Source organism: Hypomesus nipponensis, chromosome 3 (assembly GCF_054491055.1).
Source record: "Hypomesus nipponensis isolate SF chromosome 3, ASM5449105v1, whole genome shotgun sequence".
NCBI lineage: Eukaryota > Metazoa > Chordata > Actinopteri > Osmeriformes > Osmeridae > Hypomesus > Hypomesus nipponensis.
In genome coordinates this window covers 11,139,872-11,159,047 of record NC_140363.1, presented here as the reverse complement: position 1 = coordinate 11,159,047, position 19,176 = coordinate 11,139,872, and the positions used below count along the sequence as shown (strand labels likewise).

Here is a 19,176-nt window from a genome sequence, read left to right as displayed (position 1 = left end):
CAGCTCCAGAGCCCCAATGGGCTAAAGTTAGCAGCTAGCTATGGTTAACAGGTTGTGCTGAAGAGTAATGCTAACAGATAAAGTGGTTGCTGATGAAAATATATTTTTAGGAGACACGCTAATTATTCTTATATAGTTGTAGTCCTCCATCCAATGATCCACCCAAACCAAGAGCCTTACCCTCTAAAAAAGTCAATCAGATGAAGTGGCCCACGAGTCTACTCATCCCTTCCCATCCCCGTCCAACTGATTTGTTAGTAAATCATGGCTGTCAGTATAGTAGCAACCCTGATTAAAGTTCAGGGGTTTAATAGATCATTTTAAATAACCCCCAAATTACTCCCCTCTCCCCAGCCGTTCCACCTGGACCTCTGCCCTGGGTGCATGGCAGTTTTCAACCGTCGCAAGGCCCGGCCAAGTCCAGGCTCGCGGTTCCTGCGTATTCCCCGAGGATGGCCCGCTGCAGGCCTAGACCAACATTCTCAGCTGTATTCAATCTGCTCTGAGACAAGCTGGCTATGAGAAAATGCAAAGGGAAAAGGCACGCACGTAGACACACATATACACACACACAAAGACACACACACACACACACACACACTGAGACATGGAAAATCCTGGACAGTTGGTGCGCTTTGTTCACTTGGTGTATAGCTGGAGCGTGTCCAGGAACAGGCTCCTCACCCCCTAAACACCCACACCCTCCCCTCCCCCCAGCTCCCCTGACGATGGGAGTCCGTTCCAATTAATCGTGTTTAACCATTCTAATCACACTTTAGCACATTAATCCTATTTTCAATCCAAAACACATCTGAGACGACCGGCATGTGGGCCGCTCGAGGTTTTTTTTAAAGTTTTTTTTTTACTGCCACCGCAAATCAGATGAAACCCAGAGACGGTGGGCCTCACGTTTAGGCTGCACTCTCACTGAACTTGGACTTCATAAAACAGGGACCCATATGCTTTTTTTTTTCTCCTCGGCGCTCGTAGGTAGAATTTACGACATGATGCCGATGACTTGCCTGTAAAAATGTCCCAGTAGAATCTTTAAAATGGCTTTGGATGAGGAGGTAATAGAAAAAAAAAGGTTATTACAACTGATTAAGAGAAGAAAAATATCTTCACTTTTGACCGCTCTTTGCTATCACACATCATGTGGATATCTCTCCCACTGTCATGGTATCTTATCAGTTCACTGTTGTGAGGCCAAGTCATAGAGACAGCCTCTCAAAGCTGGCCCAATTGATATGTCACTGGATCATTCCCAGGGGCATGCTGCAATATCTTTGCTCTCATATGCTGGTCTTGGAATCTATCTGAACTGCATAATTTCACAATGTATAATCCCATGGGGTATAAGGAAAGTTGTCCTTCTGTGGAATCACATCCCTGCAGACCTTAAATAATCTCTTGTTTGCAGTGGAAGTGTCAAGAACTCCTACAAGGCTTCTGCTAGAACGTTTGCAAATTGAACCTCCAGTAGCTCTTAAAATGTATAGCCAGGGGTCTTGTAAAAGGTGGTACTGCATTGTTAATTAAGCCACGAAAAGCAAACAAAGCTTACAATACCACAGTTTAACGGCAACTTTTAGAGCCATGGTGTTGGCTCAGTCAAACAGAGACGTTTAAGCTAATTGAGTTTTAGAGTGAATGTGAAACTTGTGGAAAGCCATATTCAGAATTAAGAAAACAAACAAAAGAACCAGTCAGAGGAACACAAACTCGTTCAAATCTGAGCAAACCAACTGACGTCATTGAGTCCCTGCTCAGCGTGTGGGTATGACCAGGGCTATGATGTCATGGGAGTTGGAGAATTAGGGGGCCTGCCAGTGACTTTTTAACCTTGAGGTAGCCCCCAAGAAACTCCTCGGTCCTGGCCGTTGCAGTGCTTTGGAAGTTCTTAAATTAATCATGCGTTCATTAGGTTGGAAAACTTGCAGTTAGCTAAGGCCATTAGGCGTAGGAAAACAGGGCTGATGGTGTCACAGGGGCTGCTGTGTGGACTGGTACTTAGCATAATGGTGAGTAAACAGACATTAATCCACAAGTAACTGGAAAGATGGAGGGTGGAGTTGAAGCTCATTACATAATCCACTGTTAGCTAGCCAGCCCCTCTTCTGTACCTCAGTAGTCCAAAATATACCCTCAGTAGTCAACGGGTAATGCAACTGTTCACAAGAAGCTGGTTGCTAGATATCAGTAGCCAAATCTCTGTTCTGGGAGTGGATGGGACACTGGCAGGGGTTTATCCCTTTCTAAATGATGCTGAAACCTTTCTGGCTATGTTCTCTTTTTTTTCTCTCAGACTACACTACAGCAATGAGAGGAGAGCAGTCTTTTCCAGGGCGGTTCACTTGGGACAACGCCAGGGTGTGGGGAATGCTGGTGACCCTTTCCCCACTTGAGCTTTGACTTATTATGTGATATCAAACGAAGGGGACCTTGTCCGTCTGCATGAGACATTTTGCAGCTGTTCAACGCGGTCACACACACAGAAGCGAGAGGATTAACTCCCTGATGCATACTAAATTACATATTGTACTAAAACATGTCCAAATATAAACATATAAGGTTACTTTTGTTTGGTCGCAGAAAGGTCACTGGTAATCACTGTGTTAGAAGAAAAGAGCAGCCATACATTTTGCATTGTTTTTAGCACAAGGCCTTGAATTATAAAGCCATCATAGGAAGAAATGTGTATATTTGGTGCCAGTTTTGTGTTGTAGATAGGATATCTACAGGAAATGTTGCTTTAAATTCATACATCACAATGTATTTAGAAAACATCCGTCTATTTTCCTTGGCTATGTTGCATCATTGTCATATTGAATTGATGATGTCAAATGGTCTGCACTGTCTCAACTGTGTAAAATATGGGTATGCTATAAAAATACACACCAAAAAGTCTGCTTTCACAGTGTGAAAAAAACATGAACTTCGCACATGGTTTGATAATTACTTTTTGTTTCCTTTCTCATCCACTGCCACCACTTAAAACTGCAAAATAAATATGCTTGCAACATCAGGAAACACTAGCGAGACAGAGAATGTGTGCTCTGGACCTGAGCCATGACACAGTTGTCAATGTGTTTGTAAGTAGGCCGCAAGTGTGAGCAATCACTGGAAATTATACGCTTTTAGAGGGATTTGATATGAAGTATTAAGCCGGTCTGGGATGTTTGGCAGCTGGAATCAGCAGGAATTAGATTCAGTGACATGATGTGCACCACAAGCGAGGCTCCTTGTCGATCCTGTTGTATCACACATTTTCCGTCTGTTTTGTATGCGTATGAACTGGATCCTGGCAGATTGTGGTAATAGGATAAATACAGTTGTGGAGTGGGCTTGGGCCTGAGAGGGCACCACATGGGAGGTGGGATGGAAACTGTATTCTTTAGTCTGTCTGCCGTTCCCAGATCCTCCACTCAACCTCTCCAGCAAGTGTTAAGTCACTGGAAATTTTAGAAACCCTCTCAGGACTGCCTTGGGGTGGAGTGGGGTACACATGAGTTGGGCCAGCATCTGCTGCCATTTCAGGCCCCTCACTCGTTTTCCACATCTCTCTTTCTAGCGCTCGGATATCTCACAAGACCTCTGGTGTACCTAACAGTGTAGATGAACAAGGCAAATCCTGTCTCCAGCGTTTAGCGTGCAGAGCGCTTTCCTTCAGTCTGCCATCAACTCACACTGTGACCAATTATATCCAGCTCTCAACCATGCAATCAGATTCTAATTTCAAGCTTGGTTTCCTGTGATGTCTGACATGGTTTCTAGGGACCCCTGGAGATGGTTACATATATGAAGGCAATTGACATTATGTATAGCTCTATCAGGTTAGTATACGGCTGGGTTTGTACTGATGAGACCAACAGGTATGTCCTTGCGATGAGGTCACCCCACACAGCCATAGTAGCTTGGTCCAATTTGAGGTTGAAAAGTAAAGAATTAACCTGAGATGGAAAACTTCATCTGACTTGTATTTCTTGATTTTTACCACCTATTATTTTATTTTGTAAATATTGTATTCAGATGAATATCTTGTTTCTTTGTTACAAGTCCTCTATAATATCTATTTACATGTTTACATGAGAAATAGATTGAACACATGGAAATGACAAACTGTATCATCACCATGTCATCAGCTGTGATTGCTGAGCTGGATCAGTCCATATGACTATGTATTGCAACTCCCTGGTTCCTTATTATTTCAGAATATGAGACAAACATTCAGTGTCTTATTTTGCTCTAACTGAAAAATACACCAACAACCATAGAATTTCCTTTTTCTTAAAACGTAATTTGTACTCAATACAGACCTCAAGCCTGTAGGAAAAATTGAAGAACTTCCTCTGAAACCAAATAGAATGGGGCACAGAGAAATAACAGATGCTTCAGCAGCGTATATACTTTATTATGAAGCTTACATTCTAACTAAGAACACATGTAACAAGTCTGAATCTAATTAAGTGTTATGGCAGGAGGAATATGCCCATTTAATTTTTTATCTCCAATACATCTCCTCTATCGATACAATCTAATCTGTGAGCTAGGCATAGCCAAGAATAACATTAGCAAAATGGAGAATTGCATGTTTGGACAGACAACTGTATTCATGAGGTACCGAAAACGAATGAATCGATTTGGATGGCTTTTTATTCATCACTGACAAGCTGTTATTAAATTCTTATGTTTGTAACGTGAGGCTGACATGAGACGAAGGCTAAAACCCATTTGTGAGAGTATGGTGGACAGCCCTGACCATTACTGTACATTGGATCGCTCGAAAACAGATTGGCTGTGTGTGAAGTGCACCTTAACTTTCATGTCTTGGTGAGGGAAAAGGTTCACCAAACATCAGGGAGGGATTTAAAACTTTAGTATTGCTTGTTTTGACATATGAATGTGCTAAAATGGCCTGCCATTGTAAAGCTATATTTCTTGTCCGATTTAATTTTTTTGCTGAAGATTTATTTACTGTTCTGTTATATATAGTGTGTATCTCAGAAATGGGATTGTGATTTCATAGTAGTTTTATTTAGCTATGAACCTTTTGGATTTGAGTTGTGTGCTAGTGTTTTCTCTATTTAGAAACACGTTAATAGCATTATAATTATTAAATAAAATGCCAGAGATGAAAGATATCACTTGATATATAAAATATAGACAAAAGATCCATAGGTCTGCAAACAGAATCCTACAACATAGATATAGAAAATGTATGATCAAAGAAATGTCTGTTAATGCCAACAACTGTTATATTGACAACGCATTACTATTCCTACTTCTTTCCTCTTTCATCAAAGACAGACTGATCTTATACTCTATAATTACTTTCATATGGACATTGAACAGGTTATTGAAAGGGTCATCTCATCTGTCAAGAAGCAATAAGACAAATGGGGGTGTTGTTCATATGCATGTACATGTACACCCATGTCATATAGACTCCAGAATTAGGCTACCTGGGTTCAATGAAAATGGTTTCCTGAGCCCTGAGATCAGATTCACCTCTTTGATTTAGAGGTGCTACGTAGTCCACCATCTGGTTGAACAAGTGTCCAAACCACTTCAGTCTAGTGGTAAGTCATGATGATAAATTGTGGGTAATACCACATTTTACAGCCCAGTTTACAGCTGGTGCTTAGTCTTTACTAGGTAACTGTGGGGTGACAATTGATACTTAAGTTAAAGTAACACAAATCCCACATGTTGGTACTATATAATTAACTGGTAATTGTGATTTTACCATGCACTTCCTACCTACATATTCTGGCCTGTGAAGTGCAACTGAAATGTGTGGCAATTTATCTCATGTTGAAACAATACTGGAGCTTTCTCTGACCAGAGTGTTCGAGCAAAAAAAACATACACTTTAAGTCATCATCATAGGACATATCTTTTTTCTTGATCTTTTTGCGGTAAAGTCACATTGCAGGCCAGGGAAAAGTCCTAGCTTGCAGTATACTATTTCATGTTTAAAGGACGGACAGTCTTTCCCCAATATCCTTTTCAGAAAATCTACTAGACTACCAATCAAGCAAATAGAAAACAGTTATAGTTACAGTTTTTGAGAGTGATATATATTAAAGTCTCCATTCCAAACCACACATATTCCATTTCCCCCTTCAAAATAATTCTGAACGTTCTTCAGTGTACTGTTGAAATCCCCAAACTGAATGTGGTATGGAACAGGCATCCTCATCTCCAAGACTGAGGTAGAGAGAAATAAGGGGATCCGAGCTGAGAGGACCACCCATAAGTATCAGATAAGGCTATGTGGCAAGCCTGGCCCGAATCAGCATAGCACTGGAAATTACACTGATGTTTGTAATAGGCGGTTGTAGGGGGGAGGGGGGAGAACAAGACTGCAAAAACGATCCCTAGTTGCTCTCCCGACCGCCCCACCATAGACCGCACTGTTCCCAGTAATAGATTTCAGCAGATTTTTTGCTCTCGTCGACGCTTGTTTATTATTGTTCCAAATGACAGAGTGCAGAGTAAAGGGAGGGAGTAGGGATGGTGGCGAGTGGCTGGGAGTGGAGGAGGGGGGGCAGCGCACTGAAAACAATCATCGTCAAACTTGAGTACGCCAACTGTCAGTCTGCGAAGGACAAAATGCCCTGAGGTATGATGCAGGACAGCTCAGGAGATTAATGGTGGCTTTAAAAGCCACATATCCTAAAGCTGCCGTGCGTCCGTCCATTCGTCCGTCAATCTGTCTGACTCCTTGGCAGCCGTTGCTACGGTGTGCTCGCTTCACCCTCTGAGAACCCCCTGTTATAAATCCACTTTACAGTAGCACAAACATTTTTAAGATTGTAACATCAGGTTTTCTTATTTGTTGCTGTGAAAATAGAAATTAGGGGAAAGGAGCATCTGTCATGTCCATCTTTCTAGAAGGTGGTGGTGGCTTTTGGAGGACATATTGTGTCACCTAGTTGGGTGTAAAGGCTATTGTCCAAATTTCACAATTTACAAACAGATCAGTGATCAGTTCAACCACATCCCAAACCCAAAGTTTCAGAATTACCAGATGAATGACACTGGGACAAGTTGCAAATAGACTACACAACCTATTGACTGTTACAGCAGGCCCTATAGAGAACCCCCCTGAGCCCCCCCCCCAGATGCAGACGAATAACCACAGGCCTAAATGGGTTTAGCGCTTTAAGACGTTTGTTCCTTGTCTCATTCCATTGTTGGATTAATTACAGCAGCCTCTTCAGCCTGCTTTACTTGGAATGGGATTAGGGAGTTCCAAGGAGGTAAACCTATGGATGTTCATAGTGGGTCTTAATGGAGTGAACTGGGGAGTGGAATTACCATTGGTCTCTATTGCTTTGCTTCTGTCTCCACTAACTGTTGGCTCAAGCTCAATTAAACCCGTTGGCATTGTATGTGTGTGTTTTTTTTGTCATTGGTGGTGAAATCTATGGTCAATATCAGTATTAACAATACATAAGTTAATTATTGAAAGACTTCTTTTACTTGCGAAGAAGTCTAAATCCCATGCAAATGGGAATGGTAAGCCTATTTTAGATTATATAGGCTTCTTTACTCAGGTATTTAAGAACTATTACAATATTGAATAAGGTGGAGTCATTCCTTGCTGAAGAAGTAAAGTACATCCTGAGATGCTGACTTTTCAAAACATCATCACTCGCTGACATAAATTAGACCCGGGTTTCTTCGGCTAAATACTGAAACTTTATCCCAGGGTCCCCCTTCCTTAGCCCGGCTGAGTGCTTCAATTTCACTGCTGATTTAATAGAAATGAAACAGGATGGATTTGGGGATGTTTCATTAATCTTCCTTTCCTTTCAGTAAAGAGGAAATTGAAGCGAATGAGAGTTCAAAACCTTTTTTTCTGTCCTCTACAATTGGGCTCAAGGCTGCCAATGACTATTATTTCTCTGGCAAGTTAAAACCTAATTAGTCATCCAAAGTCCTTCCTGATCCCCTACCTCACCGTAGTGAATGTGTATTCTATCACACTAAGATGACCCCTGTTGCTGCAGGTGCATAGATGGTCAGCAGCTTAGCCACTTTATCCACAAACACACACATTTTACATACACTACATACTGCACTGTGTTGGCTATAATCCAAACATTAGAACTTTGATGCAGTTTAATATCCACATGTTGTACATTATTTATTTGTTTCTTTTATTAACAGTTTTTGTGTTCTAAGGCAATCTCTTGTTATTGAACCTGTTTTTATTCATTTATCTGTCTGGTAAAATGGAACATACAAGAAACAAATAATGTAGGCAGTCCCAGGAAAACAAAGGAGGTTTTTATTTCCTTGTAGTATTCCAGTACTTAAAGCAAACTGTATCACAGAAAATAGATATAAGGCTATGGGTAAAATGTCCTTGCTCTTATTGAATTACCCAACCCATGATAACATCTAGAGCACTTGAGTGCCAATAACAACATACTGAAAGTGGTTTAATATGATAGGTTGTAGTTTGAGGTTGAGTTAAGGTTTAAAGCATTACCATGCATTGTTTGTTACAACAGTTATGCTTTCTGTAATTGAATGTTCCGTTTATTTTAGCCATGTACTGACTTAATCAAGAAAATATGGTAAGTGACTTCCATTGAAAACAGGAAACCTAGCAGTTGAGTAGACAGTTGACTGGAATAGTCCATGTATTTGCAGGAGTAAATAATTATAACAAAATGATATATAAAGCACTGTTACTGGTGATTTTTTTCAAGTCAAGAACAACATTTGTCTGTCTGGTTATAATGTATTTCACTAATTATTTGAAACCTTTACAAATAGAATATTTAAAAAAATGATAACCTTTTTGTAAAGACTTCCTCCTCGGATTTGGATAAAGGAGGGGAAATACGGAATTTGACCCTTTAAAGCTTGAGGGAGAACATAAGCTCGGTATTTTCTTTCTCGTGCCAGAGGGCGAAACATTGACAGTTTCGAGATATGGGGAATGGTTATATACATTTCCAGGATTATTGAATTATTCATGATAAACTTCTCTAAGAATGTACAGTATTAGGCGACGTCAAAGCGAATCCATCCCCTCTGCGCTCTAGTTACGCCAAATGATGGTAATTATTACATAGCTTAACTGTAATAATACTGGATTGATTCTCAGGCTCCTGAATAACCCCTTGCGCTAGCACTATGCACACATCGCGGTTCAACAAAAGGAGCGTTGAACTGGGCTCGCGAACAAGCGCGCCTTGCCGGAGGAGTCCGAGAGCGCGCATTTGGCAAACTCTGAGCAAGTTTTTCAGTGGGTTAATACTCGAGTCATATAAAGACCGGATTAGGTCCTGGGCTTACACAACGAGGAAGAAAATTGAATGTTTGGAAGAAAATATGCGGCTAATTCCATTCTGTCATCAGTGGATATTAAAGATCATTAACTGGCACGTAGAATTATTTGTAAATCACAATGGCGGCACTGTTGAAATTATCTTTAATTTCCAGAGGCTAGAAGTGACCTGAAGTTTAGTGGGGCATCGTCTTATTACTATTCCTCCTCAAGGTTTTAAGGATTTGTAGGCCTATCCCATTGTTGAATAGAAAATGAACGATATAGTGTTTCACTAAGATATAATTAATGTCATTATTATCACCCGCTTTCTCACAGATTTAATAGTAGGCAAATATAGACATTAGACCGTGGCTCATAATCTGTGCCAAGCATGCATTCATGAATGCATGCTTGCGCTGGTACACACAGAATACTGACCCACATTCAAATTATCTGTAATCTTTCAAACCTAAATATTTACAATAAACTTGATGCAAGCAAACACTGTCATCCATGGGTTTAGAGGAAAAGAACTAAAGGGCATACAGAGCTCCCAGAGCAGCGGCCAGGACAGGCTCCTTGGCACCTGTGCTGGATTAATGGGGGACCACCATCAGTAACAGACAGATTTAAGATTTTAGATTGAGTTACGGCAGAGGGGTGGGCCAACTCAGCCCAGGTGCTGTGTGGGTAATACCTCCCAGATCACAACAATATGGTTCTGTTTCAGGCCTCGCTCTCTCCACGCTCTCTCCCCTTCCGCCCCGGAGTTGGTTCTATGCCATGGTGAGCTAACTGCAGGTTGTCTCTGTGTGTATGTCCAAACCAAGTCTGTTATCATGCTAACTAGGCTTGGCACACACCTGGAGGCTTGGAGTTTTCCTCTGTGCATTATGTGTGCGGTACAGAGAATATACCCTGGACCTCAGCCTCTCTGTTTATCTTTTGTACTTTACAGACAGTGGATGAGAATACAGGGCAAATGTTGTCAGGGCATTATCAGCAAATGTTTAGGTTTTGGAATGTTTATTCATGTGTTTCTACTGGGTAAACACTATACAAAATCTGTGCCTTGATTGTTGACTATATTTTGGAATACGTGGAAAGCAGTTAGAGTGATTTCACTTCAGTACATGACACATTATTCATAATGTTAGGGGCATTTTGCCTATCAAATGTGAGCCCTCTTGCGCCCTCCTATGGCAAACAAGCTGGACATGTCCTTGTTGCTGTCCATAGTGTTTTCCACAAGTTAGACTGTGAAAATAGTCAAGTTCAAATAAGTCACACACAGTAATAGAACAATGACACGTCGTACTACTAAGGATTTTACTTTGAAAACTCAAACCAGACTGTAATACATATAGACTAAAAATACCCATGAATAAAAAATGAAAACATAATTGCATCCAAAAGGCCTCGTCATGGAAATGATTGACCTGGATAACTATATGGAAAATATAATGGCATATTTGAATGTAATTGAAAGCTTTTTAGCACCTCTATACATTACATTTCAATGACAATTCCACATAGACATGTAATATTTCAAAGTGCATCTCAGTCTGGAATTAAGGTGGTGGGGGTTAAAGATTTAATATGTTACATTCAATCCATCCCCCTCATGTCTCTTCCTGGACTGTTTTGATAGAATAATTCTAGGTTCTATTATGATTCTGCCATGACTACCAGCACTGGTTGGAATTTCTTTCAATTCTAAAACGTGTTAAGTAGTACCTTTCCACTGGTCTTTGAAAGGAGGGGAGGTGGGGAGGGGTGTGTGTCAACCCTATAAGTGTGCAAATGTGTTTCTGTAATTTTGGTGTACACGACACTCCAAGATACCATCAGATGACCGTATAGCTGCATCTTATCAGTAATTACCAGGATTGGCTGATGGCTTCTCAGTTATAATGAATGATTGATAACATTTGAAATTAAGAGGCCATTTTCCAATCTTTTGAGAAGGATTTTTAAAATTATTATTAGTGAATAGAAATGTTTGAATAGAAAGAAAGTAGAAAATAAGTAACACGTGTATGAAAATTACATTTTGCATGGCTACATTCTGAATACATATTCATTCTACTACATATTCATGAGGGGTCATCCTTTGGAGGCAAACTCAGAATCGCTTTTGTTGACATGACATATGCTATGTTTTAGGGTATATGATTTGGTATGATAAATAAACTTTGCATTGTATTGTATAGATGTGCAGTCATTAGCCTGGTCTCTGCCATATAAATCATACATTGTCGCTTGAGCAGAAGTCTTAATGTCACTGTTCCAATGCACAAGGTAGCCTATTGTGTCAGTATTAGCCTCTGGATTCAGTATTTTGAAGCAAGAGGCAGCCCTAACCCTAACCATAACTTTCTATGTTAGGATACTACACAAAATATTTTCCCTTGTGTCATTACAGTGTCAAAAATAACAAGTTTACATATGTGCTTCTTTTAGTTTGGTTAGTCCTGAGCATTGTACATAAAAGACACTTTTTACCACAGGTAAAATTGATATTGATATTACACGGATTCAAGTAACATGCAATATTAGTCATGTATCTAATTTATAGGTATGCTCTCCTTATGATATTAAAATTAAATTAACTGTTAAATATGTTTCCATATTTACGGGGACAGAAAAAGTTACTATTAACAGCATACTCTCATACACATGTGATGACCGACAACAACAACTACATTTTGCTCCATGGTACAAATAGTAAATGGTACATTTGTGCTTTGATGCCGATATTTCATTTGTGCCTGAGTTACAGCTCTTGTTCATGGCCCACATCCTTTTGGAGAGTCCTTGTTACTCAGCCCGTACACATGGGTTTTATTGCTGACATTGAACGCTGCCCCTGTATTCCAACAGGCAATACTGTAAAACAGATCTCCATGTGACAGGGCAGACAATTGACAATAAATATGAATCGCTCCACTGCGTGTTTGAAATGATAGATGGGAAAGAAACAGGCATGTTAATCGTGTGCTCAACCTGTGTTTTAAATACGTCTGAGCTGAAATACACAGGAAATAAACACACAGACCAGTCTGGCACCGGACAGAGGTATGTGGGGCTGTGTATCCGTCTAGCACTCATGTCACACATTCAACTCCACACACACATACACACTTCACCCTAGACTACATTTGTATGCAAACAAACACATGCATGCACACACACATTAGATCCACATCTGGGGCAATAGAAAGCTGTCTAGTCTATGTCACCCCCCCCCCCCCCCTTCCCTAGCATTTCCTCAAAATCGCTCCACAGTACACATTTAGCATTGAAGGGATTATCTGATTATCAGACCTAATATTGATGTGTCAATGCCACAGCTATATGCTCAATATGTTTATTTGACCAAATTCTAGACATGTAAACCATTTTAATTGTCAGGATGGAGATGTTGAATCATCCAATGTATCTATGTAGGCCCTATGAGTATATGTATCCATTTGATTTTTCATGTCAGGTGTCTAGTATTTGTATACCATATTTTTCTCTTTCAAACATTGGACACTGTGATGGCATGCAAACACTAGGTGGAATGGTGCTATTAAATCAAATAAATACATATTTCGTACCCAGATGCTGACAGCCTTGTTTTCTCCTCAATTTATTCATCCATTGCATTATACAATCCTGTTTGATTTGCTGTATTTAAACTGGTTTTAGAGATCAGGCTCCTGATAGATAAAGAAGGCAGAGAGCAGCTGCCATTGTACATATCTGTATCCGCTTGTCTGCTGGGCCACCATTTACGTCCATGATTGACGCTATCCATTCAGTTAGTAAGTGGCGCCTTCACACCTCTCACATCGCTTTTAATTTCAAATGGCCGTTTCGTTTTAGCAATCCTTTTTACTCTCTCTTTTCACTCCCACTAGGAAGTAGAAATGTTAAGAAAGGAGGAAAATAATATGCCCGTTTTTTTTTTTTTTTACTTGAATTACAGTGTGCTTGCGGAGCAGAGCCTAAAGTGCAAGTGCCTTTTCATAACGCATAAAAGCCTGAAATGTTTACATATCAAAAGGCTACGGGCCACTTTCTGTCCAAATTATACATGAAGTTAAGCAGTACAAGCAATTCATTTAAACACTAGTCACTGAAGAAATATCCAAGACGTATGAGCTTTTTGTATTTACTTTCACATAAATACATTGAGCCGGTTACAGTGACTGCAATTTATAATTTACTTCTGAAATATAAAATAGCCCACCTGTTTTTTCTTTATGAATTTAAACACGCGCTTTATACATTTCCTGCAAAGTAATTTTTGACAAAAACATGTATATGTTAGTTAGACTATATTAAGCGTACAGATAGTCTATAGATCGACAGCAGTTAACATTACGAAAATCTAAACGTATTTGTCAAAATTGTGATATGTAAATGTTCACAAAACAAAGACTCCCAATTATTTTGCCGAATATTACTTTGTAGCCAACTTGTACTACGTGTTCATCTTACAGAAATACAATTGTTATTCATCACACTGTCTAGCATGCGTTAAGGAATTATGGTTGCATTTTGGCATAGCTTACATTTTAAACCCCTGAATAAGGGGTAGCATACACGTATGTTGGCCTAATAGGCTATTAAATGCTAACATAATTAGCCTACAGTTTGGCTACAAAACAGCCAGAGTTTTAGATTAGGTTGTACTTTTTACTTTTAATTAATTATAGGCATATAGGCCTCGATTCTCTGTGGAGACTCAAACGCTCACATGTGCATATCGGCCTATATTTAACGGTAGGCTACTTTAATTGTCAACGTCATTATTTCGGCTTTACTATCCAGGTTGGTTTAGTTTGCCTATTTATCGTGTTCAAGTAAATGACGTTTTTCCAGTAAACTTTTCTATCTAGCTATAGCCTACTAACACTGGTTCGTGTTTGCACCTCTGGTTGGTCTACCACTGACTCTGAATGCAATCAACAAGCACTTGAATACAAACACATAACGCGTGAGCTCAATTATTGAATGGATAACTCAAGACTCAGAATACACGTTCCCACTTCGCAAGCACAACACGATAAATTGAATATTCTCTCAGGCAACATTCTCCTATTTCCCCTGCACGCATTTCATTTGATTAACTATGTAATTGTAATACGTTTTCGTTTACTTGGTGAATAGCAGCACTAATGGCAGTTATCTTATCACAGCGAGAGTAATATGTTCAGTGAACGCAGTAGTTAGCGGAGGTGTTTAAAGTTAACACGCACGATTTCCTACACGCTGAGATAGCCTCGCTGATGGGTTAAAGGCGATAATCTCCTCACAACCATCTCCTGCGGTGAACGTTATGACGGTCGTGTCAGACCGACAGTTTTGCAAATAAAATAAGGAACATAAATTACTGTAGGCTATGTTACGGTATCCCTCAGAATCCCAGCTAGTGAGATTTGTTTGATTACATATTAGATATTTAGATTTGACATAATCATTTGAATTATTAAGCACAAGAGGAAAGAGAGCCTTCGTATTTAGGAAGTTGTTGTTGGTTAGGCACTTGTTAATCAACCCCCCATGGCTTTAAATCATGGCCTCCAGTTTTGCGATGACGGGGAATAAAACAGACTATATTGATACGCACACAGATCCCTTACTCAGTCATTCTCTCTCTCTCTCTCTCTCTCTCTCTCTCTCTCTCTCTCTCTCTCTCTCTCTCTCTCTCTCTCTCTCTCTCTTTCTCACACACACACACACACACACACACACACACACACACACACACACACACACACACACACAGAGAGACTATAACCAGCCTCAAACCGTAATCAATGTAATGACAAACCGACGAAGGCCTGCATAGGCAGGAATTTAATACATTTGCTGATGATCGGAAGTAGGCTAACATCTGCATTAATGATCTCTCGGGGAATTTGTTTGCACTTAATTTTGCTGACAATGCAATTAATCTGATTACCTTGTAGGCCTACAATAAACTGCGACTGACACAACACTGGATTTGCTTAAAACGTCTGCAAATAGAACGGATTAACTTAATTGCATTAATTCTCAATACACAGATCGGTGCCTTTCACACCATTGTGCGCTAACCCTAAAACAGCCAATCTCTGGTTCGGGTTGTCATCCCCATTCCCAGGGCAGACTAACTCCCTGATGACGTCAGCCGAGTATAAAACCAAGCTGGATTTCAACTGGACCACGAAAACAACTAAGCGTAGCTACCTCGAACACAGGAAAACTCCAACCAAGACGAGAAAAAACACACACATCAACAAACTCGTTATGACGCAGATTTAATAACTTTTTACGGACTTCTAACAATAGTTAACTACTTTTAAGCGACGTATTTTCAGATCGACTTCGTATTGGTGATGCCCGCTGGTATGTTTAGCATCGACAGTATCTTGGCCGCGAGACCCAGCTGTAAGGACTCCGTGCTGCTTCATCGGAATGCCCCGGTTGTGTTCTCGAATTTGACGGATTCTCTCTACACTGCCACCGAGTATAATGGACTCTATTCGCACACAACTGGGCCGTCTCCCCCTGGTATTCAGTCGGTAAACGGAACCAGATTAGGATATAATAATTATTACTATGGACAACTGCATGTGCAGGGCCCCGCTGGCCCTGCGTGCTGTGGTTCGATCCCAACCCTCGGTTCGCAGCAGTGCCCTTGCATTCCGACAGGTACGTTTCCTTATAGTTGAAAACTCATCTTTTTGTTTTCCTGCAGCATTACTTCTGTAAACTTAATCTTACCCTTGTAACCCTACTTTCATAACGTTTTTAGTTAGTGATGTTAACACAGTTTAAGATAACGTTCTACAGTCCGTTTCTTCGACCAATGTCACTTTGTTTTATGAAGTAGCTAAAAGTAAACGTCATGCTTGCTTATCCCTGGCCAAAGTTATTTTAATAATTTTGCAAGTCTCTGTGTATGGCTACTAGCCTGTAGGTTTTATTTTCACAAAGCCTACTTATCACTTGTTCTTCCGTGTAGGCTACGACAGCTCTGGCTCGGTGCTCTTATCCCCCGTCCCGCATCAGATGATGTCTTATATGAACGTTGGTACCTTGTCGCGGACGGAGCTTCAGTTACTGAACCAGCTTCACTGCCGACGCAAGAGGAGGCACCGCACCATCTTTACCGATGAGCAGCTCGAAGCCCTTGAGAACCTCTTTCAGGAGACCAAATACCCTGACGTTGGCACACGGGAGCAGCTCGCACGAAAAGTACACCTGCGAGAGGAGAAGGTTGAGGTGAGTCTGGGCCTGTGTAGATAGCCTATTATTCTGCGTGCGATTCAATTTTTGGATTTAAACTAAGGACACATGAAACTAATTGTAGGCTATTAGAAGAAATAGATGTAGGCTTTATCGTATTTTTTTTTTTCAATTGAGTTGCTCCTCTGCCTATTGTGATGAATTAGGCCTACACAAACTCAAACCCCATACCAAACGTTGCGCACAACCGTCTTCCCTATAATGCACAAACGTGTTCAATTGGGCCAACCCTATTTTTGAACATTAAATAACTTAATACAAAACGAAATATATCAAACTTATAATTGTAAATATATTATCTTTCTATTCTCACATATAGGTGTGGTTCAAAAACAGACGCGCTAAATGGAGGAGACAGAAAAGGTCGTCTTCGGAAGAGTCTGAAAATTCACAGAAATGGAACAAAACAACGAAAACACCCACAGAGAAAACTGAGGAAATCAAAAGTGATGTCGATTCAGACAGCTGAAAAAAAACAATTGCATTTAAGTGGATGCGCAAATCTTGCACATGCCTTTATTATAGACGATTTGGACTTGTACATAGTGTAAATGTCATGTGAATTGATGACATATGTGTAATGAAATGTGTTGCCATTATGTTGCACAATTGTAAAGTAAAAATTACTGTTATTATTGCTATATGTGTAGACTATTTATAATTAATTTAAGTGTTAATGTTGCGCACACGGTAATAATGACATGGAACCTAATGGAGTTAATGGCGTACCTGAATATAATCTGACATTTCATATGGATATTACATGTTACAAATCTGATAGCCTATTGTTTGTCATACTTGAGTGGTAGAAACTTCTTTAACAAAGGTTGAAAGCTGAAAGATATTTAAATTAATAACAGTCATTTAAAAAAAACCCATTTAATTTAACAATATGAATGGGCAGTGTTTTAATTTTAGCCTATTTGAGATGAATAAACCTCGCAGTAGGTTGCAACGTGGAATTGATGGAAAACTTGTGTTTTATACAACCAATGATAAAATAATAATGAATATACATTAAATCATATCTAAAACATCGAAATTGTTTGTCAATTGTTTTTTAATCATAGCCATGTTGGAGCTTTAATAAAACGTGTAGGCTCTGAAAAAACAAAGCCTCATTAAAATCAATTCAATTTACAATGCATGCATAAACCTAAGACCTAGGTAATATACCTATAGCTGTCTTTGGTTTTCGGTTCTGATAGGTTAAAAGCATTATAGTAGCACAGGCAATTTCTGATCTCTGAACTTTATCAATAGGGCTACGGATCTGACAGTTACAATCCAATCCAATATGTTTAACTATAGGCTACAACAGCCTTTATATTTTAGTACATACAATCCATATAACTCAGATGCATTTTTTCTGAAAATTCTGCTTAGTTTAGAAAACGTATCATTAGGCTACGTTGAATTGGAAAAGCGTGCCAGGTTACCGTAACACGTCGTTTAAATATTGCGTTTGCATTTCAACCGTATGTGTATCAACATTTCAATTTGAAAACCATAGTTTGACTGCTAACTACAGCCTGCTAGCCTACGGTACGTCAAATAATAAAACATTTCACCTCTACTTCATATTGTGTGCAATGCTGGGTTTAAACAAATTAGAAGAAACAACATGCAATTATTTGAATGGGCAGTTAAATTGTAATGACAAAAAAAAAAAAAAAAAAAAACAATTTGAATGACTTTAAGTTAGGTGCACATTTGTATTCACAATACTAATCAGTGCATGTGGAGCACTTCAAGACTAATTGAACCTTATTTAACATTGGGTCTAACATGCCTGTGTGGTAAAAATACAACTAGATGAAAAAGAAACCTAGTATAGAGGGATTTGATGGGGTGAAAGATGTTGAATAAAATGGCATTTGTACTCAAATACATGTATAAATTGTGAGTATGATGGTGTGTCCATCACCTTGACAGTTCTCTCACCATGCTGTAGAAGCAGTTGTTTGCAGGACTGTATGTGGAAGTCATAATTTTGTCCAATCTAATGCATGAAAGGGTGGCCCTGTGTTGAGAAGAGGAGGGTTTGCAGGTATCATGTGAAATAAAGCCTAGGTGAAACATTAAACTGAAAAATGTGTTCCCATTTTTTAAATCTGATGTGGTAAATCGATGAGGCAATTTAGATGCTATTCCCATCTGTAAGTACCGTTGTATTGCTTATAGATCAGTAAAATCCAATCTTTTATTTCATGATTTGGGTATAAAGTGAGAAGGTTTGATAAGAGAACCAAACCAAGCCGAACATCCTGATAGGAAACAGCCTGTAGAGCCGCCTACAGTTTTCCATTTTATACATACAGTACATCACAAAGTCTAAGGATATTCTCGAAAAAAACTATAGTTCAAGCATACTTTCCATCAATACCTGTTGTGGTCGCCAAACACGATTCATTATGGACAATATAAAGGTATTGACTTTGGAATTACAAGAGAAAGTTTCAATCTAATACAAGTTGACTTTATAAAGCCACATGTGGCTCTGTCCCAATAAAGAGCCATAAGTGAACCACATGGTCAACCTCTCCCGCTCCATCGGGCCAGGCTACTTCTAGTGGGTTAACACAGGCCACACAAGCAAA

The 19,176-nt window shown here is 39.6% G+C and overlaps 1 protein-coding gene across 1 annotated transcript; it reads left to right on the top strand.

Annotated features, from left to right (window-relative positions):
- The first annotated feature begins 15,358 nt into the window (after window positions 1-15,358).
- gsc (goosecoid) lies at window positions 15,359-17,674 on the top strand. The gene is made up of 3 exons (XM_084683303.1): window positions 15,359-15,979; window positions 16,293-16,552; window positions 16,896-17,674. Exons 1-3 carry the CDS (start codon window positions 15,664-15,666, stop codon window positions 17,043-17,045), a joined length of 726 nt encoding a protein of 241 aa, XP_084539429.1. The 5' UTR covers window positions 15,359-15,663; the 3' UTR covers window positions 17,046-17,674.
- Window positions 17,675-19,176: the final 1,502 nt, after the last annotated feature.